A 26,054-nucleotide genomic window follows, 5' to 3' on the forward strand; every position below is an offset into this window, starting at 1 on the left:
ATCAAACAATGAACACTCAACTCTCAGACAAGAATAACAACACAAGAATATGCTGAAAGAACAACAAGTATGAACTCACACAAGAGTAAACCCTAATTTACTCAACAGAAACTCTGCTAAACAACTGGGTCTAGGTCTTCATATATAGCAGTCATCCAGGCCTTGTCTTCAATGGGCTTGGGCGAGCAAAGAGTCCACACACAGCCAGGGAGTTACCATGAAACAAATCTGTAACAAAAGTCTTAAATTAAAAAGTTTCCTTTTCCAGAAATAAGCCTCCCACAATTTCTCAGATCAAATCATTAAACCGGATTTGATCACATTCAGTATTACCCTTGACGGCGCATAGAAGCTTCCAATCAACCCTAGCTTGATTACAAAGTAACCAATACAAAGCTTCATAGTAACCCTAGCCAACTCAATGCAGATCTCGCAGGGACAGATGTCATATACAAGATGTTATGACATCGAGTCCGACATGTTGGCTTTAAACATACATTAGCTAAAATGAAGACAATCATAACAAAGGAACAACAATACTATATTTGGTTTCAAACTAAGAAAGCATGACAGTATACCAGAAATTAAATCTTGATGTTAGACAATTACCTTTTGTTGGTCTGATATAAAGACCCATCTTCTTGATCTTTCAGGGTCAATGTAATCCATCAACAGCTCCATAAACCACATCCAACTTTCTTTGGTTTCAGACTCAACCACACCAAAGGCTAATGGGAAATACTGCTCATTCGCATCTCTAGCAACTGCTGCCAACAATATCCCTCTATGTTTAGTCTTCAAATGACAACCATCCAAGCCAATGAATGGCCTACACCCACCTAGAAATCCTCTCTTACATCCTTCCAGGCACATGTAAAATCTACTGAATCTAGGAAACAAAGTGCTTCTTTGTGTTTCAAAATTCATTTTGCATGTGTTTCCTGCTGCCATCCTCCTCAATTCATTGCTAAATCTCCACATAAGAGTATACTGCATTTCAATGGCTCCCTCAACCTCTTCAATTGCCAACTGCTTACCCTTCCATGCTCTGTATCTAGTTATTCCAGTGCCAAGATTAACTCTGAAATCATCCACAATTTCATTTGTGCTGATCTTATTCATTGTACTCACTTTATTCAACAGCTTCTGCTTGACCCACCTTACATTAGCTGACTTATTATCAAACACTCTAGCACATGTGTGATCTCCAACTAGAGTTTTGATTCTAAAAGTCTCTTTGTTGCCAACCTTGTTGCACAAGATGACAAATGGACAATCCTCACTTCTGCACTTTATCCTAACCCTTATGCTGTCATTTTTCATGTATTTGAATTCTCTGCCTTGAGCAACACAATGATCAACTAGTGCATTTTTGAACTGTTGCAGTGATGAAAAGTCCATTCCAAGCCTGAATTTGAAATCTGGGCCCAATTGTTACTTAACAAATTTTGAGAATCTTCTTCTAGGAACATCTTCCACCTCAGAATCAGTTGGCACACTCTCCAGATCCTCACTCTGATAACCATGTTCACCATCTGATTCATCCCCAAAAGCCAACCACATACCTTCTTCACTCTTACCATTAAGCATATGTTTGATATGCTCATTCAAAAGAGCCTCTGCCTCAGCAAAAGTTGTGTTGTCCAGTACATCTTCAGTCCCTAAGTCTTTTTCTTCATCACTGTCATGAAGCCTTTCTCTTTGGACAGAAACATCACTGTCAGAATTTTCACCATCTCCACCAATCTCTCCATCAATGACTTCAGGAACATTCTTGTCAGGACTTATGTTCTCAGGAGCAAATCTACCTCAGGAACCTGCTCTGGACCAGGAACATTGTTGTCAGGATAAATGTTCTCAGGAGCAGCACCATCTACCTCATGAAGCTGCACTGGACTAATGTTGACATTAACAGGCAGCTCTAATTCTGGACCAGTAGGAGTGTAGTCAACTTGCTCCATTTGTTCATTTTGCAACTCATCATCATCATCATCATCATCATCAGAGAGAACCACTAAAGATGGCTTGCCAGAATTTTTTGATTTGGTCACCACTGCTTGTATTCTACAGGACCTTCTCACATATTTAATCTTTGTTGGTTGAACTTTCTTCTTTTGTGGTGGAACCTTCATCTCATCTGGTTTTTTCTTTTCATGGACAACAGTGGGAACATAGGCAGCAGTGGGATGCTCTTCTGCTAGATTTTGTACAAACAACAAACCTTCACCAAGTTTAGCAGCATAATTAGCAAATTCCAGAGCATCAACATCAGTTTTGTACTCCCTGAATACATGTCGAGCAACATCCTCAGCAGTAAACCACCATAAATTAAACTCATTGTATCCCAGCCCTTTGACAGTGACAACAGTATCAATGAATGACCACAAATCTTCATCTTGATCAGGATGAACACTTTGACCACCACCAAAGTAATGCAAGTAAGGAGAGGTACCAAACCAACCACCATGACGAACAATCATTTTAAACACCATCCTGCAACCCCACAAAAAGCAACCCAAGTCAAGATTTATCCCTAAAAAGCAACTCAAGATTTGTCCCTAAATAACAACCCAAAGTCAAGATTTATCCCTAAATAGCAACCCAAAGTCGAACACCACACCACACCACACAAAAACAAAGGCCTCAAAGCAAAGTGACAGTCGAACAAAATACAGGCAACGAAGAAGAGAGAATAGCGTTAATGTCGGAACTTACTTGGTAATCAAAGAAGAAAAGCCTTCTCCTAAAACCTGATCTTCACGAACGAACACGACCACAACCACGAGAGGAAGAAGAACTCGATTCTGCAGCTTGAGGAAATGGGGAAGAAGAAGGAGCTCCGGAGAGATGGAGGAGATGGAGGAGTATGAACCCTAATTTCTGAGTGTTAGATGAATTGGGAATTGGGGTAATTGGTTAGGGAATTAGGATTAGTTGGGGGGGATTAAGAATGTTTAATTAGTTTTGGTTTATAATTAGAATTAGGTTAATTATATGTTAATTATTGTATGTGTATATTAATTTTTTTTTTTTGGTGCCATGTCAACTTCATTTACACAGTCAGCACGATACATCATCACTCGCCGGAGCTTGGAGCTCCGGCGAGGACTGGCTCCATACAGTTTTAAAAGAGAGGGATTTAATCCACAAATTTTTCCGGTCAGGGACCTGGTTCAGGCGGCGACACAAAGGCAGGGACTAATATGAGGATTAAGCCTATCTAAATTGTTTTCCAAATTGTTTTTTAATCTTAGAAAGTGTTAAGGGTTGGAGTAGGGGGAAAAAAATGTCATCATAATTTCTATAAAGCAATGTGTTGAGTTTGAGTCTTCTAGATAGAAAAAAAAACCTCCTACTATAATGTAGATGTTACCGACTCGAACCAAATTGTCTCCCATGAAAATTACATGTAAACACTCAAAAAAATTAACTTATTCAATGTAATTCATTCCGTGATGATCTTCCTACCCTCCTTAATTCTCATCCTACCTAAAACTCAAATTCTAAAATACCCCTCCATTATTCACCCTCACTAGACCCCACCACTCTCAATTACCATCATTTCTCCTTCATATTCTTCTTCCTCAATCCCTCTCCTCTTTCACTCACTCTCTTCTTTGTTCCCTCACTTTTCTTTCCTCATTTCACTCACTTTCCACTCACTTTATCTCAATTTTTTTCATTGTATTCTTCGTCAAGGCATTTTAAGGTTAACTCAAGTCCATATTTTTTGGTTTTCAAGTTCCAAGTATGGAATTATTTCCACTGTATTTTGTTGTTTGATAAACTCTGAAATTTAATACATGGAATGTAATTCCATGGATAATATCGGGTTCTAATACGTGGTATTGTCAAAACACAATGTCGGCTTTTCAACATTCTGATATTTTTTATCTATGTATTTTAAAAAGTTAACGCACATTTCGAGTTTTAAGAACTCGATGAGGAACATAAGTAAGAGTATTATAGAAATTACTATTTTAATATGTGGTGAAAATTATTGTGTTGGGATGGGAAAATCAACTCTGTCCAAGGTAGATAAGTACAAATTGTTGGTCTTTAAATACAAAAAGGCTCTTAACCGCGTCATCTGAGCAAGTTTGAGGATGCAAGTTATGACCCAAAAAAAAGATTTGAGGATGCAATGATCAAAATCTACTCACTATATGTTCCATAGCTTTAGGTGCATTGTCTAGTGAATAGTGGTGGACTTGAACATTCCGCGGCTGATTTTGTTATTTATTTTGCAACATGCCGATACTTGTGGAAGTAGCATGTTCTAGGGCCTTGTATACTCAAAGGGGTATAAAAATCGAAAACAAATTGCAGCCCATGACCCTCCCAAATAGCAATTAGCAAAGTAGTAATTTCATTTTTGGTTTGAAAAGTAGTATTAGTTCAACTGGAAAAAAAAAAACAAAGAGAGGTAGCTCAGTTGGCAATGCAGGTTGAGTGTGTGGGAAAGCTCTTGGATTCGATCCTCATACAATACAGGATGAGGAGCTTTAACTGTTACTAAGTCCCGAATCTGACGGCATCTAAAGGGTGACCGATACTGGATGTTTATACCCAAAAAACGTTCAACTGAAAAGAAAAAAAGTATAGTACTAGTATTGTTAATAATATTAGTAAATTAGTCACTCCTCAGGGTTCGAACTCTGGACCTTTCATTCTCCCAACCCTTATATCCCTTAACTCTTACCACTTAAACTAACCCTATTAGTAGATCTCATAGTAAATGCTCAATTTCGTCTTTGCCCTACCTTGCACCCAAAGCTGTGGAAAAATTTCTAGCAATCGGATGCATTGCCCCGCTGCAAAGAGGTTTCTTGGCGAGCGGTCAATCGCATTCTTCCGGTCCGTGGTAGCCTAAGAGTTCGAGGGGTTGAGGTTGATGAGTTGTGCCCGCTTTGTGGCTTGGAGACGGAGACGATGGACCACGTGTTGTTGCGTTGTGCTGCGGTCCAGCCTCTTTGATTTGCTTCACCGCTAGCCTTGAGGGTGGATGCCTTTGCTACCTTCAATGATCTAGTGTGTGCGGTTCTCGTTACGGCGGAGGAGAGTGTCATTGTAGCGCTTCAGACTTGGATTTATGCTCTTTGGGAGGCACGTAATGATAGCGTCTTCAACAACAAACCGATCTCCATTGATGCCTTGCTCCAGCGGTTTGGGAGGTTGTCCGAGGAGCCACCAGCGGTGATCGCAACAACAAACCGATCTCCATTGATGCCTTGCTTCACTTGCTTCTACTTGGGCGCGTCTACGTCATGGTACTATTAAGGTGAATGTTGATGCATCTTTTCGAGATGGAGGAGGGACTAGTTTTGGCATGGTGGCTCGCAATTCACGAGGGGAGGTGTTGGTTGCAGCGGCATCGCATACAACTTACGCTCTATCGGCGGTGCTTGCGGAGGCTCAAGGTCTTAGGTGGTCCATGAAGATGGATACTGAGTTGGGTTTCATGAATGTTTGCTTTGAAACAAATAGCCTTCAATTATTCCAAGCATGGAAGAGTCCAACACATGGCGTTTCTTATTTATTTTCTATTTTAGGAGATTGTCGTACTCTTGTTACACTTTTTACTGTTGTTTCTATTTCTTTTGTTCGCCGTTGTTGTTTCTATTTCTTTTGTTCGCCGTTGTGGGAACTCTATTGCGGATTACCTTGCTAAGCATGCGTCTTCTTTTCCAGGGGTTGTCTGAATTGAGGAGGTGCCTAATGAGGTGATCCCTCTAGTTGATACCGATGTATTGGCTTCTATGCCTCACTTTGATTAATTAATGGTTCAACTTCTTTAAAAAAAAAGAATTTAAAACAATAAAAAATCACATAGATATTCATCTTTAAAAAACTTTGTCTTAAAAGCATTTGTTGCCCCTGATGTTTCAGGTTTGTGCAAAAGACACCCCTCATCTATTTTCGTCCATGTTTGTACCCTCAATGAAACAAAAAAGTGTAGCAAGTACCCCTCCATCAGTTTGACGTTAGAAAACTAACGGAGGGGCTGACGTGGCTTTTTTTTTTCCCCCCGACATGCCACGTGGATAATAATAACAACATTATCAAAATGGAAAAACGGGTTGGAAGGATTCGAACTCAGGACTTGGACTTAAAAGTAGCAAAACACACACTTAACCAGTTGAGCTACATACATAATTAATATACATTACAAGAAAATATAATTTATATTTTCTTGTAATGTATATTAATTATGTATGTAGCTCAACTGGTTAAGTGTGTGTTTTGCTAAGTCCATGTCCTGAGTTCGAATCCTTCCAACTCCTTTTATCCATTTTGATAATGTTATTATTATCCACGTGGCATGTCGGAAAAAAAAAAGCCACGTCAGCCCCTCCGTTAGTTTTCTAACGTCAAACTGACGGAGGGGTACTTGCTACACTTTTTTGTTTCATTGAGGGTACAAACATGGATGAAAATAGATGGGGGGCGTCTTTTGCACAAACTTGAAACATCAGGGGCAACAAATGCTTTTAAGCCAAAAACTTTATATGCTTACACTTTCATAGTGAAACCTCTGCAACCAACCAGTTGGTTAAGAGCATGTTTGGTTTTCAGTTGGGTAAATGTGAAAGTACATTCACTTAATCTAACAAGTGCATTTTGTTGGCTGAATGTGCATTAGAAATCGTGATCTCGAATTTCAATGCTTCAAACGGACTTCCTAACTGAAAACCAAACAGATACTAAATTTATCACCGCTCTCCTTTCCTTTTGATATGAGTACCAGGCTATAGATCATCTCCATTGAAAATATGTATCTACTCAATATTTTTGGTCAATCAACATTTTCCTCTAGGAATTATTACTGATATACTGATAGCAAAGCAATCCAACCCAAAGCTTTGGTTGGGCCACGTCAGACAGGAAAGAAGTCACAGGCTGAAGCTGAGGACTGAGAAGCCATGGCCACCACCCCATCTCCACAGATAGCAACCTTCCTCTCCTCCACTTTCCACCACTCAAAGTCCCACCCATGCATCTCTCTGGCAACCACATCTCTTCCTTCTCTGCCATCTCTCTCCCCCATCACAATCCCATCCAAAAAATCCATTATTTTTCAAAACCCACGTCCAAGAAACACCACCACACTCCGCCCCATTACTCCGGCTGCCACCGCCGAAGACACTGCTCTGTCTCTGGAATCTGCAGCGGTTGATGCTGCCGACTTGGTCACCACCACTGATGATGGGGTGTCTGTGTTCATTTCAGCTCTTTTCTTTGTTGCTTTCATTGGGTTATCTGTTATCACTTTTGGGGTAAAGAAAAAAATCCCAGTTTACATTTTGTTTTAAGTTTGGATTTTTTGCTTTAACTTGACAATTCTGGGATGAGGGTTGTGTTTTGAGTTGAAGGGTATGTTTGTGTGGCAGGTTGTCTATTTAGGAGTGAAAGATTTCCTGCAGAAGAAAGAGACAGAGAAGTTTGAGAAAGAAGCAGCAGCTAAGGGTGGAAAGAAGAAGAAGAAGAAAGTGGTCAGAGCCAGGGCAGGGCCTAAAGGATTTGGGCAGAAGATTGATAAAGATGAAGATGATGATTAGGATGCAATTAACTACAATGAAGTTATGTCAGGTCCTATGCATTGGAATGGGAATTTACTTTAATCATTTTTAGCATGATTAGCAAATTGTGTAGTCTTCACAATGTGATTGAGTTTCGGAAACAAGCAAATTTTAGCAAGAGAATTATCTTGTTCGGCTTGATAGAATTTGATTTTGATGAATCATGAGTGATATATTCGCGTGTTTTGAAATCATTCTAAGATTGATTCTGAAAGAAAAATCGATTATGAAGAGAAATAATGTGAGTAACTTCAGAAACTCATCCAAACATATTAATAGTGTTCGGAAACCATGTCTCAATGAGTAGAATTAATTCCAAGCAAAGCTAAGGGCGTGCTATCCAAAACCAGACATGTAGAAAAATTCTTGTTAGTTTTAAACATATTGTCAAAAATGAGTCCTTCCTACACTATGAGTTCTTGAATAAGAACTGAGAAGACAAGGTCCACAAGGTTTTCTGTTGACTTGAGTAGTTCAACATAATGGCATTAAACAAGTTGATAAAAAAGTGATGCTCTTTATCCGTTTTTTGCCTATAAAAAATAGAAGGAAGAAAGGAACAAGTTCTAATATGCAAAAGCATGATGACCTGCGGGTATTCTTTTCTTAGGATGATAACAGTGTGACCAACTATCCTGTGTAATTTCTGTTGAAGTATGTACTCTGGGTTGCTGGACAACTATTTATAAAAGAGTCCACATTCATTAGATAGAGAAAGACAATTTCAAAATAGACTCTCTTTCATTAGATAGAGCTCCCCAGATAGGGATGGAAGTTATAGGCAGCACAAAATCAGGGAAGGACTGGAATAGAGAGAATACACGGTTAAAAGTTAAAAAACCACAGTAGAAAAAAGCAAAGCTAATATAAGTTACTTCTATTCACCATGTTTTTGGCTTATCGTGGTTCTCTACTGTGTATTCAACATGCACTTAGCCGAATTTAAACTTTTTTAAAATATGTATCATATCATTCGATGGTAAGCAAAGGCTAGAAGATTTCACTCCATCCTGATCACTTTTTTTGTTGCTTACCCGACTTTTACACAAAAAGGACAAAATGAATACAAATAAAGTGACCAAAGAACTAATTTGTCATTGTTATGTCACAAAAAGAAACTCAGCATAACATCGCTATCACAAGATATAGTGAAGGGAAAAGTAAACTTGAAAAATTAGGGAATAAAGTCAATAACCATACATGAAAGAAAAATCCTGCTCTCACCTAAGCATAAACAGCTCTCCACATAGCAACATTTTGTACAGTCGCGTCGTCATCGTCAACTCATAAACTACCTCACCATTTTATAAAACTTTACATCCTTAAAAGGCGTGTATTATCTCTCTGCAGGGCATGTATTACACCTCTGAACCTCAACCTCACTTAAATTCTATGTATAAGCTTAAGACTACAAATGTACAGTTCATTACAAGACAACTGGTAATTTTATTTCCATTCGTGGATGCAGGAGAACAAAGGAGGAGAAGATGGGGAAGAAGCTCACACTAGCCTCAGTTAGCTGTACAAACAACATCCTTTTTCTATGCCCATCTAAGCAGTAGGATGAGGAGACTGAGCAGCAATTCTCCTCTCTGCAACAAATTAGATCACAAGTTGGCAAGCTATATTGTGTAATACTCTCTTTAGCATATGAAAACTCAATAGAGGCATGCAAGTAAGAAGCAGACATAGCATGTTTGTTTTCACGATTTTTACACAATCTAATGCATGTTTACTTAGAAGCTAAAGTGTGACTAGATGAGCGTTTGTCACAATTGATTTGTGTTTGGATACAATTATGGAAAGAAGGATTTTGTTGGGTTATGTAATGAAATTCAGTTGTAATGTCTCACTATTGATTATGTTCAATACCAAAACTACTCTCTCTAGCTTCTATCAGAATTGACTTTGGGTCTGAAATCAAAACTCTAAAATGAAAACATCAACTAATTCTAGGGTTTCCCAACTGGAAATAAACACTCTACCGTGCACTTCTGGTTAGACTCGTAAATTCTAACCAGAAGTGATTGTAGAGCATTCCACCATGCAACAAAACATGCTATATATGATGGAACACAATTAGCAAGCAGCTCACTTCATGTCCATATATCAAAAGAACATACACCTAAGCAAAACACATGATGCAGAAATATATCAAAATAAGTGATAGCGCATATGAGGAATTAAGTACCTCCAGCAGCAACAAGTTTCTCTACACGTGCGACAATATGCTTTCCGTAGGTGTATTTTTTCAATGCATTCAAATGGACTTTAATTCGTGAAAGAATTAGCTCACGCTGATGGTCATCACAAGTCTCCAGCACCTTTTGCACAACATAATTAGCAAATTGATCTTTCATCATGGCCTGTATATAAGAAGAACCTGATTTAGCATTTGCAAGAATGACAAACTACTACCAGTTTCATAAAGATATGATGGGGATCTAGAGCATCCTTACGAAGTGTATCAATTGTATTAAAAGGACTCTATAAATAAAATTACCATCTTTTTATAGATCATAAACTTCAGTGATCAAGGTTCAATGCAGATTCACGAAATATGTGAAAACACATCAATCTATTCAAACATTCTACAGTGTGGATGCATGGATAATATTATTTTTAAAAAGACTAGGTCAACATGTTTTTAATTATAGTAAGAACTACTCACATTTAAATCTTTGGAGAGATAATTCTAAAGTTCTCAGAATAATCAGTAGACAGTAGGGGGGATTATGTAGTTTATAAAGGTAATTTAAAGAACCTGAAGAGGCTCATTTTCATCCGTGGATCCGAGCATCTCATTCACAAGGAATTGGCGTTCAGCAGGACCTCCAAAGGCCAAACACTTCTCCACAACATTTGAGGCAAACTTCTGTTGGCTCATTTGAACAATATTGCCAGCTAATTCCTTGATAATAGCTGAACGCTCATGAGGTTTCCCATGCTCAAGTACATGCTGTTATCCAAGAGGGGATGAAACAGAACAAGTGATCAGCTGACTAACTGACTTGTATATATGACATGCTATACGAATATAAAGTCAAGTAATACAAAAGCTTCATTTGTATGAGGTACCAAGTATTTGCTGGAGAAGGAACTAGAAGTTCATATCACAAGCAACAAAGTTTGGAAGGAGGTATACACAATACACATAAAGTAGAAAGGACTGCATAGTATAACATCAAGTGATCAAACAATTATGACTGAAGAGTACATGTCTTCCAAGACATGCACAATAAAAAACATAAAAAAGTGTAATACTGAATTTCGTCAGACCATTGACAAGGAAAATGCTGTGTCAATGTATATCATATTCATAACAAAGAAGGAGACATGCCTATGTTCAGATAAAAGGTAAATGAAAAATGTAGAAAAAAAATGTGCAGGGGAATAATTTAAGAAAAACATGAGGGATGAACTGCAAGGATTATAATCAACCGAAAGTGCAGAAAAACTATGATGATCTGTATTATCATCTCAACAAAGCTAGATTGCTGCAGGGAATCCACAAGCAACAACATCAACTACCACACACAGCATGAAACTGTAGGGCTTCAACTTTCAAGTCAATAGTTGCGGCAATAGAAAAGCCCAAACTGTAGTTGTAAAAAATAAATTATAAACCTGGACAACATAGTTTCCGTACTGATCCTGGGCTAACATGCTAACTGCCCCTAAAATCTCATCCATAACTTTTTGCTGTGTGTTAGGATCTTTGCAGTGCTCCAGGACTCTCTGCCATATAAAAGGCATCATTGTATGTTCAAGGACTTCAAGTACATACAAAGAATAACACAAGTACCGAAGAATTTTACCTGTATCACCCGACATCCATATGGATGGGTTGATAGTGTCACAACTTGATCAAAAAAGGTTGAGACAATAAAGTCGATTGCATCTTCAGGTACACATTCAATACACTTCTGAATAACATGGTTACCATTCTGATCTCGTACACAGCGCATGATATTACCATCAAGCTCCTGAACCATATTTATCTTCTGGTCTAGATCAACAACTTCTATGGCCTAAAGAGATATATAAAATATTTGTTAAAAAAACATAAACAGATGACATATTCAGAAGACCATGCACAGTCATTCATAGAAATCACTATACACAAAGTTGTCAATACCTTCTGGATGACCCGACAACCATACATTTGAAGGCTAAGTGCCAGAACATGGCTAAAAAGCTTGTTGGCTAACTCTCTTCTCTGGGATGCAAGTCCATGCTCAAAAAACTGCCCGATGGAAATTGTCAGTCTAACAAGATCCATTAAAAGAGAGCGACTCAAGTGTGCACAAGCAGTACAGAGTGAGAATGTTAATTAATATCTACCTTCTGAACCACATAATTACCAAAGACATCAGTCATCAATGCAAGAGCATGAGGCATAATTTCCTGATAAACCATGGTCTTTTCTTCAGTAGTTGCTGTTTCCAGCTTTTGTTGGATAAACCGGCTCCCATATTGATCAGCACTGCAGATGAGAGACTATTCATTAAATTTATTTTTTCAAAAGAAAGTATAGCAATATAAAATTAACACCAAAACAACCAACAGGCAGAAAAAAATAACCTGAATTCAACAACATGGCCAGAAATTTCAGAAAGCTCGAAACATTTTGTTTTGTTGCTTTTAAACTCTTCCAACAGAGACGATGCAAAGCTTTCATCCATGTTTCCACTATCTAGATGCCATGGACCCATAACCCCAGCTACATTCCTCATTCCAGAAGCAAAATGCATATTCAGATCATTGTGCCTAATAGGACTGCCAGATCCAACTGGAGAAGAGGATAAAGAGTTTGCCATCGGACTTCCAGGGTAAGACAAACCAACCCCATATGCAGGATTTCCATAATAACCATGATGATTGGAGCCACCTGATTTACCACCCAGTGGAACATTGTATTGAGACTTATGAGGTGAAAGCAGATTCCCAAGATAAGCTTTCTGAAGCTCAAGTAAATTCATGTACGAGTTGCCCAAGTAATTTCTATCCACAGATGGATCGTTAAGTGCAGCCAGTTGTGGGGAACCATATTCAGATGCTCTCATGTACTGAAGATACATGGGATCGACAAAAGGAGCCTGGAGAGCACCACCTGAAATTTGATTTCCCATTCTTCCGTGAGTATGCACATCAGATGGAGAAGCAATGCCAGAAGCCAAACCACCAAAGATTCTAGAGTCCATTCCAGGGGAAGCCATTGTTGATGCTGCAGCAACATTTTCAAATAGGGGTGGCATATTACCAGTTCCAAGTTGGCTAGCCATCAAGGATGCCAATGCTGGATTTCCAGCATACCCACTCAGGCCATAGTTAGTGAATGATGAATTGGTACCATCTAAAGGCTGGTACTGAGCAGGCATACCACCTCCACCATTAAAAGGAGATGTAGGTGATCCCTTGAAATATGAGTTATTGGGAGAAACAGCAGATTTTTGCAGCTCAATCTGCCTATCCAAGGAATTGTTGATGTCTGGCCCGTTCCCACCGCTCCTACCTGAACCAGAGTAAGCTGTTTTTTGCATGTGTCCTGACTCAGACTTCTTTAAATATGCATGCTGCTTGCCATGATCCTGACCACCTTGCAAACCAAAAAGATATCTCCTATGATTATCAACATCGGACTCAACCTGTGATGGGAAATGGTTATCCCCATCCAACACATCATCAGCTGACAAGTTCATGCCAGATAGTGCATCCACAATATCTGCTGACCCATTGAGGCCAGTTGAAACATTATATGCATCAGGATTGGCCATGCCTCTCTTCTCAGCAGCAGCAACTCTCCCGCCACCAATAGGTGTGAGGCAAGGACTGGGAGCTCTAGCAACATGCTGTGGATCAGGAGTAGTACTACGTGACAAGGGAGAGCCAAGTGCAGCAGCATAAGTATATGAACTTTGCGTGCCATTATTTTGGGTTGCAGACGACCCCTGAAGATTTGTTCCAGATCTTAAGGCATCAGTGGCTGAGGAATCACGGCATAAATCGGCGAGGTCTGCTTCAGCAGAAGTCATAATATCAACATTTTCATCAAATGCATTGCGGCTGGCTGGACGAGAATGAAATCCAGCAATAGTGGTCTTATGTCCCATGTCATCCTGCGCAATTGGTGATTATAAATTTTGGGCACAAAAAAATGTACAGAAACAAAAGAAAAAAAATCATGTGTGTGGAGAAGAATGCTGACATCATGCACATGTCAGTCACGTGTGCCCTTGCAGGCAATGGTTAGGGAAACAAAAGTAAAAAGTATTTGAAGAAAGGGAAATCGCTACATGATTATTGATTACAAATGAGAGTGTAGTACAAAATGTCTACAGTCGATGCTAGCAAGTTAAATGAACATTGGTACAATTTTACAAAAAAAAAGTTAATGAACTGTGGCACAAACTTTCAAAGTTCAAGAGATAAAATAAAGATTAATGACGTGATGAAATGAATGAAATATGAATCCAGCAAAGGACAAAAAAGAAGCTGCAGCAGGACAATGATAAACATATGCTCAGAAGCTTGATGTTTACAAATGTGTCAAAAGATATAATTTTTCATAAGTGCTGAATGTAAACCACAAACAGAGCCAAGTCAGTCAATTCCTGAATTATTCGTTGTCTTACAGGTTATCATTGAGTGCCTATAAGATTTTACAATGGATGCAATCGAGCAAGGTACAGAATTATAAGTATAAACATTTCAGCCAGCATGAAACTAAAAAAAGCCAAGCACTACTGGACAAACAAAAAGGACCAATCATCAGTAGAAGTTGATGAAAAAACAATGAAGCTTCACATGAGCTTTATACTGCTACTTTCCAACACCATGAGCAATAGAAATAACATTGTACAAGCTAAAAGAGAAATAATAATGCCACAGAGGCATCTGTGGCATCTTAACGTCTACCATTGAATGAATCAAACTTTATTTCCCACAAGATTTAAAAAGTTCAAACATTAAAAAAATATATAAATTTATCAATGAACCTAAGAAAGCCAGTCTCTTATGATGTGTCAAAGATAAAAGTGAACACAAAAATAAGATATGTTACAACCCAGGGAATAGATGCTAAAGAGTGAGGGTGCCAAGAATAGAACACAATGAAAGAAGCAAGCTACCTGGAAAATTTCTGCAAGGCTCTTTTGTTTACTCCCAAGACCTAGGCCTGGCAAGCCAATGAGCCCATCACCACCCCACTCTGCAGAAGCAGAACCTCTCATTTTCTCATTCTCCGCCTCACTCTCTGACTTCCTCGAGTTAAACCCCGGAGGGGTTGCAAACAATGATCTAGCACCACTGTCATCAACCCTGTTCACTTTTCTCCTATCTCCAATTCCACCAAGAACTGAAGCTCTCTGTGCAGACCTCCAATCCTCCTTTGATAGCAAAGGAGGCGGAAGTCGAGGATTCAAATTCACATTGGAGTAATAGTATTGAAGATAAGCCGGATCAGACCTAAGCTCTTCCTCAGACGCAAAATCATTCTCATGGTTAGCCCCAGGAAATTCAGAAAATGGGCCACCGAGACCGCCGCCGCCGCCTCCGCCTCCAAACAACCCTCCAACTGCATTCAGAGAACCCTCCACAGTTGGAGGCGCTGATCCACTCCTATACCGATTGAGCTCGCGCTCGTGATCATCAACATCCTGCCGCCGCTGCTCACGAAGCAACATCCCTATCTCCTTATCCAATTCATCACCAAAAGAACCCTCGTTCCCACCCAGCACCGGCCTCCTACCCAGTTCAGACAGCATTTTCAGAAACTAGTCAAATTGATCATCACAGTTTAACCTGATCAGCAACTACCCATCACCACAAACCAAACCCTAAACAGCTAAACAAGTTAAAAACGCAAACTTTTCCTAACAGAAAGCCAAAGCCCCATATTTACAGCTTCAGAAGCTCTCACTTAACTACCAAGAACAAGAAATTAAAATAAGTAAAAACAATAATACCAAGAATTAGTCATCGCCATGGATGCTACAGCTGAAAGAAAACTGAGGAAGAATCAATCAGCAAAAAAAGATTGATAATTTGAAGCTGGGGTGATGAAAATTGCTGACATGAATCTTGAATTAACAAAATTGCGTGGGAAACAGAGAGAGAGAGGAAAGTGAGGTTTTTTGTGCAGTTAGATGAAAGAGGAACAGTTGAGATCAATCCGGCGGCGATTTTGGTTGATACAAGAACCCTTTTAGGGTTTTGTTTGTTCTGTTTTCTTTCTTTCTTTTGTTTCTAGGAAGAAGAGGAGGAAATCAAACCATTTAGTAGTATTATATACACTGATAATGGCAACCAAACCCAACCCCAAATTACTCTGTTTTTTTTTTTTTTTTTAACGTATCTCACGTTCGACATCCGTGATACTAATCATTCGAGACTCTGAAGTGACATTAAATGATTTTAAATGATTGGTTTCTCCAACAAATATTTCTTCATGTATACCTTCTAGGAATTGAAGCATATGCTTAAGGAACTCACTACATTTTGTTTTTTTTTTAGTTCCCAAAGTTGCAATTTTTTCATATAAGGAATATCTAAAATGATAATTTAATTCCTAAAAAATGGGGCAATTGACCAAGTGCAAACCGACTGATGTAGTGGTAGTGGCCATGGCCAAGAGAAAAGAGAGAGAGAAAAATGGTTTCTTTGTTTTTAGGAAAATGTAAAATGAAGAATCTGTGAGGGACTGACACGTTGTGTTAATACGCTTGTTGAACAAAAAATAGGGTAAGTAAACGCAAACTAGAGTAATGGTGGTACTGAAAATAAAGAAAAGGTAACACATAAGTACATAACTGTGTTAAATTACTAAAACTTCACACTGTTGTTTCCTTGCTTCTCTTGTTCAGTTACTGCTTCACTACCCATTTTGGGATCCTGACCTACTTGTAAGGTTTTGTTATGTCATTGTATGCGCCATGTATAATACTACTACAGTTACTGCTTCACTTACCCATTTTGGGATCCTGACCTACTTGTAAGGTTTTGTTATGTCATTGTATGCGCCATGTATAATACTACTACTACATACTACAGTACTTTATTAGGGTCACTTTATTACTTCCGGTTTGAATTATACTAGGATGGTAACCCGTGCGATGCACGAGACCTTCATACGTAATTTTATCTGGTTTTATGGCATATTGAATTTTATATCAGCAACTGATGAAAGAGATAGAATTAAATACCAAAAGTCCAAAATATTATAAATGCAGGGATGATCACACAGATCCCTTTATAGTATTTAAAATCACAATTAATATGTGTAAGATAATTTCAATGGGTGATTTTCATTGATAAAATGCATTGTATATATAGATACAATAGAGTTGACCTAGGCTAGTAATTACAGAGAAATCTAAGCCTAATTACAGGAAAATCATAATGACATAATATTCTATCACACCCCCGCAGTCGAAGCGGGAGGTTCACTAACGCTGAGACTGGAGCGAAAGTCATCAAATAGAACCCGAGGAAGGCCTTTAGTGAAGATGTCTGCAATCTGGTGACGAGAAGGAACATGAAGGATACGTGCCTGACCACGGGCGACCTTCTCGCGAACAAAGTGAATGTCCATCTCAATGTGTTTAGTGCGCTGATGCTGGACAGGATTGCCGGATAGGTAGATGGCACTAACATTATCACAATAGACCAAAGTAGTCTGAGAAAGAGGAATGTGAAGCTCTAAAAGCAAGTTGCGTAACCAATGTAACACCCCGATTTCGGTGGCGTCACTTTAGTAACAAAAAAGAAATGAATATGCGGAAAAACGTGAATATTTTTTTTGTCGATAATATAAACAAGACTGAAACAAATAAAACTCTAATGCGAAAGATAACAGAACTTAATATACAATAATAATTACAGCCCCCGCTGTAGTAACAAACCACGTCACGAGTAAACCTCCAGTGACGGGAAGTAGTAGAAAGGTAACGCCCGTAGGCAATATGTACAGACCAAAGTAAAGGTGAAGTGTTCGCAACACAAACCTCAAAAACGAGAATGAGTTAGCCCAATCGGCCTAAACCAAGACCTCCTAGCCCAACCAACTCTCTGTGATCCCCGTAGAGGAACCACACAAAAAGCTATAGGTGGGAAACTACCCTGTCCCCAAAGAAAACACTGACGGTCAGAGCTAAGACTCTACTCCTACACTAATCCTATCTCGAGGAACTCACACCAGCACGCAAAACTATGTGCTAGCATGATCGTCGTCTGAATCTGAATCCAAAACGACCAAGTCTACAAACACTATCCGTCCTCCCCTCGCAACCGCGATGCGCTCCGGTGCTGGACTCACGGGCTTAGGGCCCGAACCATGATCATCAATGATAGCAACGGTGGGTGTGCTGGACTCTGAAGAAATCACTCCCACAGGCTCCTCCTCTGAGGGGTCCTCATCATCAGGAGATGACGGTGGTGGCGGTGCTCCTACTCCTGGTCCGCAATGCACGCCGGGTGGCAAGTTGAAACTGACAGTGCACCTCCTCAGCACTCCTTCCATCAAGTGTCCTACTCTGTCTACACGATCCTCCATGATCCTCCCCGAGTACGTCGCGCGATGGTTAGCGGGGTCGACCACCCACGCGCCAGGGTCATCCTGATCTATCATCTCATATCTAGTCCCCCCCGAAGGGTGGACCATCGTGAACCAATCCGCTAAAGACATCTGACAATGGGCGTAGTCCGCCAAAACACACGCAGAAGACGCAAGGGTTAACTCCAAAGAATTATGTAAATAATATCACCAATAGATACAGATAAGGGATTAGCCACTTAGGCTTATAGCTAGAGATAGCATCCTATGGTTGCATATTCCACAATGAATATAAACTGTAAGATCAAGTTTTGATCAGTGGTTGCATCTCTTTATTTTGATGATTACAATTAAGGTTTGTGATGATGAACAATTGTGGTACCCTAACGTTTGTCTTCTTAGTTGTGACAAACAGGTTCTGATTCTGACCTAAGACTATCTATTCAGAAGAAGAAGAACCAAGGGATACTAAAAAGAGAGCTCTAAAGCGTACCATTTTCGTTCAGAATAGTGGCAAATCCTTCAGAACTTCTGAAGATTCAAGCTCTCAAGAGGTTCTGAAGAACCGGAGTCAGAAGTTCTGAAGACCAGATGTTCCAGTGGAACGGTCCAGAAGCAGAAGACTCAAGTTCTGAAGATCGGCAAGAAGTTGGTTCTGAAGACCCAAGCTATTCTAGCTCTGACGTTCAGAAGTTCTGAGGAACTTGTTCAGAAGCAGAAGTTGCAAGGTCAGAAGAATCCTAGCTTCAATCTGACGAGGATCAGAAGCTTCACCAACGTTCATCTGAAGCCTTCAGATCTCAAGTCAACTGGTGAAAGGACAGGTCGCTATCATAGTACAATATCGTACAAGTCTCAGTCTGTCCACCACCTACCTCGTGTAGCCTTGCAGTCTAATTTTACAAGATTGCCACTCCAACGGATAAAACCCTAGCAACGGCTACATCACAAGTCTTGGAGTATATAAAGGCTGAAGAAAGAAGAAAGAGGTTAAGAAACTTTGCTGAAATTAATCAACTCATACGAACCAATCTCTTAGCATTATTTCTTCACTGTTCTTAAACATCTGAGTTTACTATTAGCTTTTTAGAAGCACTCATTGTAAACCCGAAACTTTTTACACTACATTGTAAAGTTCATTAAGAGACCAAGGTTGGTCGGATCTTAAGTGGACTCAATCAAGGTTGATTCAGTGTTTAGCTAGTCTTAAGAGGATCGATAGATCAGCTTCTTAAGAGGATACTAGTGAGAAAATCAGTGTATTGTTAGTCACTTGGCAGGTAGCAAAGTACAATTGTAACACTCATTGATTTTAGTGAATTGCCTTCATCAGAAGAAGGAAGAAATCACCTTCACAGGTGGACTGGATTAGCTTGAGCTTTTATCTCAAGTGTGAAGGTATGAAAAACGGTAGAAAGGGGGGGTTTGAATAACGTTTTCAGTACAAAACTACCACCTTAAAGATTTTAACAAATCTTTTCGAGAACTAAGTGCAAAAGATAGAGATAGAAAAGCACACAAGGATTTTATCCTGGTTCACTTGATAAATCACTCAAGCTACTCCAGTCCACCCGTTAAGGTGATTTCTTCCTTCTTAGAATGAAGGCAATCCACTAATCAGATAATTGTTACAACTGCACTTGAAACCTACAAGTGACTAACAATACACTGACTTAGCTCACACTAAGATTCACTCTCTTAGTCTTCTCTAGGATCCGATCAACCTTGATCTCCTAAAGGAATCACCACTAAGATTCACTCTCTTAGTCTTCTTAAGGATACTGACCTACCCGGTCCCTTAAGGAAAATCAAACAACTGTTTGAGGTTGGTGTTTACAAGGGTATGCTTCTGAATAAGCTGAGTGTAAACTAAATAAATTACTAGATGAAAGAAAGCTTAGAATATTTTGAATGTCTTGCGCGTGTGTTGCTTCTTAGTTTCTTCTTCTAGCCGCTTCTTTCAATCTTCAGCCTCTATATATACTCCAAGGATTAGGGTTGAGCGTTGCATGGAAATGCTACCGTTGGAGGGCAGTTCTGGAAAATCCAGCTTCTGCTGTGTCTGAGACTGTTAGGTAGGTCGTCAGGATAGTACATATGCTTTTGTACTTGGATAGCGACGCGACCTTTAAACCTAGGAGACTTCTGATCAGAGGAATGCTTCGTATTGGAACTTGTGAAGCCGGTTGATCAGAGTCAGAGGGATAGCACAGATCCTCTGACCATTGTATCTTCTGATTCTGAACTCAGAGGGAAGAACATGGCCTTCAGAGTTTCTTGCTTCTGGACTTCAGAGTTTCCACTATTCAGCTTCTGGATCTTCAGAGTCTTCTACACCATCAGAACATCTGAACCTTCAGTGTTTCTTGGTTGTCAGAACTTCTGGATCATCAGAGCTTCTAGCGACTGAGTCCTCATCAGAGTTTGTATAGCTTCAGATCTTCTGAAGCTTTTCCACTGTTCATACTGAACATGGTGAATGCGAAAGCGTTGCTTGGGTTACCCTTTATACACAGTGCTTCTGATTTGTGTGAAATTGAGTCAGGGTCAGAGCCTGTAAACAGCACACTCAGAAAAACACGTTAGAGTACCACAATTGTTCATATCAAAAGGTTAACTTGTAATCATCAAAACATAGAGTTGTACTACTAGATCAAAACTTGATCTTACAATCTCCCCCTTTTTGATGATGACAAAACTAAGATTTTTGATGAACAATTCTTAAACATTAAACTGAATTCACTCAGAGTTTAGAGATATAGAATAAGACTTATCCTGATGTGAATAGTTTATGTTGCTCATTCTGAATTCAAGTCACTGCTTGATTCTGAGCTTAGCTCCCCCTGAATCTAATACTTGATGAAAACGTTAGTAAAGTCTAGATTCTGAGCTAAATCATATAAGAGTTCAGAGTGAAAAGCTTATGACATAGATGAAAAACGAATAATCAGAGCGCATAAGTGATCAGAGTCATGGACAAGGTATCAGAGTCTTGGGTATCAGAGTCAACTTAGAATCACTTCAGAAGAAGTGAAATGTATTCCTTGTATTTGCCCAGTGACACATCTATGGTCATGAAGGTGGAACTCTTAAAATCTCCAAAAGAAAAATAAGTCACACTAACACATCTTACACATCAAAAACTGGGTTTACTCCCCCTTTTTGTCATAAGCAAAAAGCTCGGGGTGTGAAAAACTTAGCTTGAAGTACAAGGTACTCCCCCTTAGAGAAGGTCTAAGTTTAAAGACAATGAAAACGATGTAAGAATCAGAGTGAGGCGATAATAAATAGAAGAGTTAATGCAAGGGATGAACGTTTACCACCGGTCAAGGGAGTAAATAGAAGGGTCAGTTACCAAGAACTTAACCTCGAGAAACTGTAAGAGCATTAACTTTCAGAGAGAAAGTGAAGCCTATAAAAACGTTGGAGAGAAAGGTAAGCTTCACATCTCGAATAATTTTCAGTAAGAAAAATGGCATCATACAGAATGGCATTAGAAGAGCTCAGAAGGAAGGCGTTTGAGGAAGATATGTTCCTCAATATTAGGCATCCCGATGGTACAGAGACCATACAAGAGCTGACGAAGACACTGCTTGAAGAAGATCTTGGTCCAGAGATGGAGAAAGATCTGAAGGAGTTCCTCTGCTTCGTGGAAGAGATTCAGGAGCTTTGCCAGCGGGAGCTGAATCTGCTGGAAGAGAAGGAGACTGTGGAAAAGAGACTCAAGACGACAGAAGATAGTCTAGAAAAAGATGATCTGAGCATCAAACTTTGCAACATAGAGTATGCATTGGATCGTCTGGAGAAGGAAAGAGTGGAGCAGCGCCAAGAATGCAGAAGAATGAGGAAGGATCCTCCATTCTAGATAAAGGGAATAATGTATGATGAAAAGAATTATGATGTAAACATAGAACAATTATGAATAAAACAGGTTTTGCAAACATATGTGCCTCAAATATATATAGATATATGCATATAGAATCACAAATGAACAAATTAAAGTAAGTAAATACGCAGAGTTTAAATAAAACAACGTTAAATAAAAAAAAAGGAAAAGGAAGAAAAAGAAGAGATCCTAAAAAACTAAGATTTGTCAGTACGGCGCAGAAGTTCCAGCATCATGTGCTTCATCTCAATCAGCATGGATTCATGAGTGTCAAGACGTTGTTCCATGATGTCGAGTCTGGATGAGCTTGTCTGAGTAGAGCTTGAAGGAACGTTCTGAGCAGCTTGAGGTTCTGGAATGGAAGCAGAAGCAGCAGAAGTAAACAAAACTGGTGCAAGTCGCTCTGCCTCAGCCTCAGCTTCAAGACGTTCTGCCTCAAGTCTGGCTTGTTCAGCTTGAGCTGCTGCTTGACGGGCAGCTTCTTCTTCTTGTTCTTTCTGTCTCTTGGCTTCTTCAATGGCTTCAAGAAGCTTGGTTCTCTGTTCGAGTTCATGAAGAGCCACCCTCCTAGCAAACCTTTGCTTTGCAGCCTCAATGCTCTGACTTCCCTCTGCATGCAGGAGCTGCAGCATAACGGGAAACTGAGCCACCAGCCAAGTGCTCAACTCATTCCACTCATCAGCCACATGTTCAGCATTCTCACTGAGGTCAGTCTGACCGTGCACATTGCGGAGCCTCAATGAGGCTTCATGATTGAAAATATTGATGCACTCAGAGAGAGATGTGGGTTGAAGGTGAGTATAGGGAATGATGGAGAGGTTGGGTGCAGGAGAGGCTGGGTGATTGCTGCTATGAGCTTCAGAGGCACCTTGTGGAGAACCAATGTTAATTATGGGAGCATTGGGTTCAGAGGTTCCACGGTGAGGGTCTGAAGTTTCAACCAGAGGGTGAGGTGATCTAACCGAGGATTGGTTAGATACTGATTGTTCAGGTTCAGGGTCTGGTTGAATTGGCTCTTGGTGGTCAGGGACAGGGTGAGCCTGTTGAACTAGGGGGTCTGCCTCTTGGATAGGATTGGCCAAGATAGGTTCATCTGGGTCAACTAGACGTTCAGGTCTAGGGCCAGGATATTGCCTAGGGCTTGGACAGGTAAGGTAATGTTCTTCCAAGGCAGATACCTTCTCTTTCCTAACCTCCATGAATTTTCTAAGTGATTCAGAGGTATTGGAGGGAGGAGAGTCAAAGACATTGATGGGGAAGGATACAGGTGTGAAGGCTGATGAAGAGTCTGTATCCGTGGTTCTGACAGCAGGACGTGCTGATGCTCTGGGAGCAGAGTGATCAGACGTTCTGGGTTGTGGTTCTGTTGGTTTGGGTTCTGGTTGGTTGGGGATGATGGGTTCAGAAGGTAATGGGTCGGATGGAATGGTAAGGAGAGAGGTTGGATCTTCTGACCTAGAAGGTTGGTTCTGAAGCAAATTCCAGAGTGGTGCTTCAGCAGGAGAAGGTTGAAAGAATGAAGATCTTGGGGAATGTGGTGGAGTGGTGGTTTGTGCGGCTGGCTGGGATTCAGGAATAGGAGTGAGGGGATTTGAAGAGTGTTGGAGTAAGGCAGAAATTGGGAGTGCATCAAATAAATTCAAATCATCATCAGAGGTAAGTGCAGGCTTACTTGTATGTGCTGATGATCGAGTCACTCTGGCAGGAGCTTCAGTCCTTCTGACCTCTGCAGCAGCTGGTTCCACCCGAGTAGGCTTCACCACAATTCTGACTTTCTTCTGCTTCTTCTTTGGAGGACCATCCTCACTATCATCACCATCATCATCAACAGGCTTGCTCTTCGCCTTCTTAACCAGAGGGACATCAGATTCCTCTGAGGATTCGTCCAGAACCATCTTCCTCTTGGTTTTCTTCTTGGGAGGAGAAGGAAACTCTGGAGCTGGTGGAAGTCGGCTGACGAAATCATCAAAGTCAATCTCGAATCCTTGAGCCCTGAGGTCTTCAACATAGCATCTGATGGCTTCAGGATGGTCTGCTTGAGTCCACAGAGGGTAGTCATTCAGAGGCATTCTTCTTCCTCTGATCTCAGAAGATGTGTCCTCATGAGCAGGAGCAATCTTCTTCTGGACTAAGCCCATCTTCTTCAGAGAGTTGGCAGTGAAGACATCGCTGACAATGGTACTCAAGTCCTCTGTGCAACCAGCATCGATCAAATCTTGCACCAAGTTGCTTTCAATGAGAAAGTCTGAGAGCAGCCTCCCAAAAGGGATATATTTGATGGCTGACTTGATGGAGGAGGTGGTGCGAGACTTCCGGATGCATTCCTTCAAATAGGAGAATAGGAAGTAGGGAAGGCAGATCTTCTCCTTGTCTTGAATGAAGAACAGCATCGCCTTCTGATTGAAGTTGATGTAGTCTGGAGAACTGCCCTTTGGTCGTTGATTGATGCAGTTGAGCAGGATCTTGTGCCAGATTCTCAGTTTGGGTTGAAGGTCCGTCACTTTGTAGCTCGTCTTGCCCGGTTTGAAAGTGGTGTACAGGGCCTTGTTGACGATGTCCTTGGTTCTGGGTTTCAGCTTCGATTCCGTCAGTGAGAACCGATACCCATGAGCAGTTTCTGCACCTAGCAGATTCACGAAGGACTTCTCCGTGATGATGATCTTCCTACCCAGTATGTAAGAAACCACCTGAGTGTCATCACAATCAGCGTGCTTCCAGAATTCCTTTACTAGCTTCTCAAACACCGGTCCTCGAAGTCGATTGAAGTAGTTTCCCCAACCTTGAGCTTGGACTTCAGGACGGAGATCAAACCCATTTGCAGCCAAGTTGTCGAGGTTGAATCTCCATTCTGCAAGGACTTGGAGTTCCTCAGGAGGAAATACACAGTGAACGGCACAGCCCCGTTCAGCAATAGGAACAATCTCCTCTTGAGCTTGAGCTTGTTCTTGTGCTGGGTTCTCAGAGCCCCGTTGACCCGTTGCCAAACCGACTACCATGTGAGGGAACTGAGGTGCATTTGCAGTAGATCTTCTGGTTTGTCTCACCATTTTGAAGAGGTTGAAGGTTTGAGGTAGAAGATGAAGTTTGAAGGATGAAGAGAGATCGAGAGAGAAATCACGAAGGAGGCGGTTTTGAAAAGCAGGGAGTGCGAGAGTGAAAACCGGAAGTGTGAGAGAACGTGTGTGAGTAGTGGGTTTTATCAAATAACCGTTGTTGATTCAAAAAGCACTTTAAGATCAACGGTTGAAAATTAAAGATAGACAGTAACAGTAAAATACACAATCACACACAGGAGATAAGCATATCTACACGCAATCACAACAGACTGTCACACGGGCACAAGGAACTATGCATCAGAAATTCTGACGCACGTGTTGTTGTCTCAGCTTCAGAGTCAGTACCAGTGGGCACACACACTCTGATTGAGTTACCTTCTGGACTAGACATCTTCTGATCAAGAAGTATCATAGTCAGAGGTTCTGATCTATCTTCACTCTGGACAAAAGTCCATGTTTAGATTTTTCAGAATAAAATTAAATCTATCTTCAGCTAAGGGCTTTGTAAAGATATCTGCCCATTGATGGTCAGTATCAACAAACTTCAGAAGAAGTACGCCCTTCTGCACATAATCTCTAATGAAGTGATACTTTACCTCAATGTGCTTTGCCCTTGAATGCAAGATAGGATTCTTGCTCAACGAAATTGCAGCAGTGTTATCACAATAGATTGGGATATTGCTCTCAAGGATCTGATAATCCTCCAGCTGATGTTTCATCCAGAGCATCTGAGTGCTGCATATTGCTGCTGAGATATATTCTGCCTCTGCAGTTGATAGAGCAATGGTTGATTGCCTCTTGCTTGCCCATGAGACTAGATTGCTTCCCAGAAATTGACAATTTCCAGAAGTACTTTTTCTCTCTGTTCTATCTCCAGCATAATCAGCATCACAATAACCTGAAAGCTTATACTCTGATGTTTTCTTATACATCAAGCCAAGGTTAGTGGTGCCTTTCAGATACCTTAGGATCCTCTTAAC

The 26,054-nt window shown here is 40.4% G+C and overlaps 3 protein-coding genes across 4 annotated transcripts; 1 reads left to right on the forward strand and 2 right to left on the reverse strand.

The window, feature by feature from the left end:
- Positions 1-487: 487 nt before the first annotated feature.
- On the reverse strand, positions 488-1,401 carry LOC130744390 (uncharacterized). Its single transcript, XM_057596581.1, has 2 exons — positions 610-1,401; positions 488-502 (listed from the first exon to the last, which is right to left on the reverse strand). The coding sequence occupies exons 1-2, from the start codon at positions 1,399-1,401 to the stop codon at positions 488-490; spliced, it is 807 nt and encodes a 268-aa protein (XP_057452564.1).
- Positions 1,402-6,761: 5,360 nt separating this feature from the next.
- On the forward strand, positions 6,762-7,771 carry LOC130743430 (uncharacterized). Its single transcript, XM_057595680.1, has 2 exons — positions 6,762-7,277; positions 7,392-7,771. Exons 1-2 carry the CDS (start codon positions 6,924-6,926, stop codon positions 7,557-7,559), a joined length of 522 nt encoding a protein of 173 aa, XP_057451663.1. The 5' UTR covers positions 6,762-6,923; the 3' UTR covers positions 7,560-7,771.
- Positions 7,772-8,729: 958 nt separating this feature from the next.
- LOC130743429 (pumilio homolog 2-like) lies at positions 8,730-15,847 on the reverse strand. 2 transcript variants are annotated; one of them, XM_057595679.1, is made up of 10 exons: positions 15,548-15,847; positions 14,711-15,326; positions 12,165-13,699; positions 11,925-12,066; positions 11,719-11,826; positions 11,399-11,611; positions 11,208-11,318; positions 10,345-10,539; positions 9,772-9,946; positions 8,730-9,172 (listed from the first exon to the last, which is right to left on the reverse strand). In XM_057595679.1, exons 1-10 carry the CDS (start codon positions 15,565-15,567, stop codon positions 9,132-9,134), a joined length of 3,156 nt encoding a protein of 1,051 aa, XP_057451662.1. In that variant the 5' UTR covers positions 15,568-15,847; the 3' UTR covers positions 8,730-9,131. The 2 variants fall into 2 exon arrangements, with proteins under 2 accessions (XP_057451662.1, XP_057451661.1); XM_057595678.1 differs by having other exon boundaries at positions 14,711-15,355.
- Positions 15,848-26,054: the final 10,207 nt, after the last annotated feature.

Source organism: Lotus japonicus, chromosome 3, assembly GCF_012489685.1.
Source record: "Lotus japonicus ecotype B-129 chromosome 3, LjGifu_v1.2".
NCBI lineage: Eukaryota > Viridiplantae > Streptophyta > Magnoliopsida > Fabales > Fabaceae > Lotus > Lotus japonicus.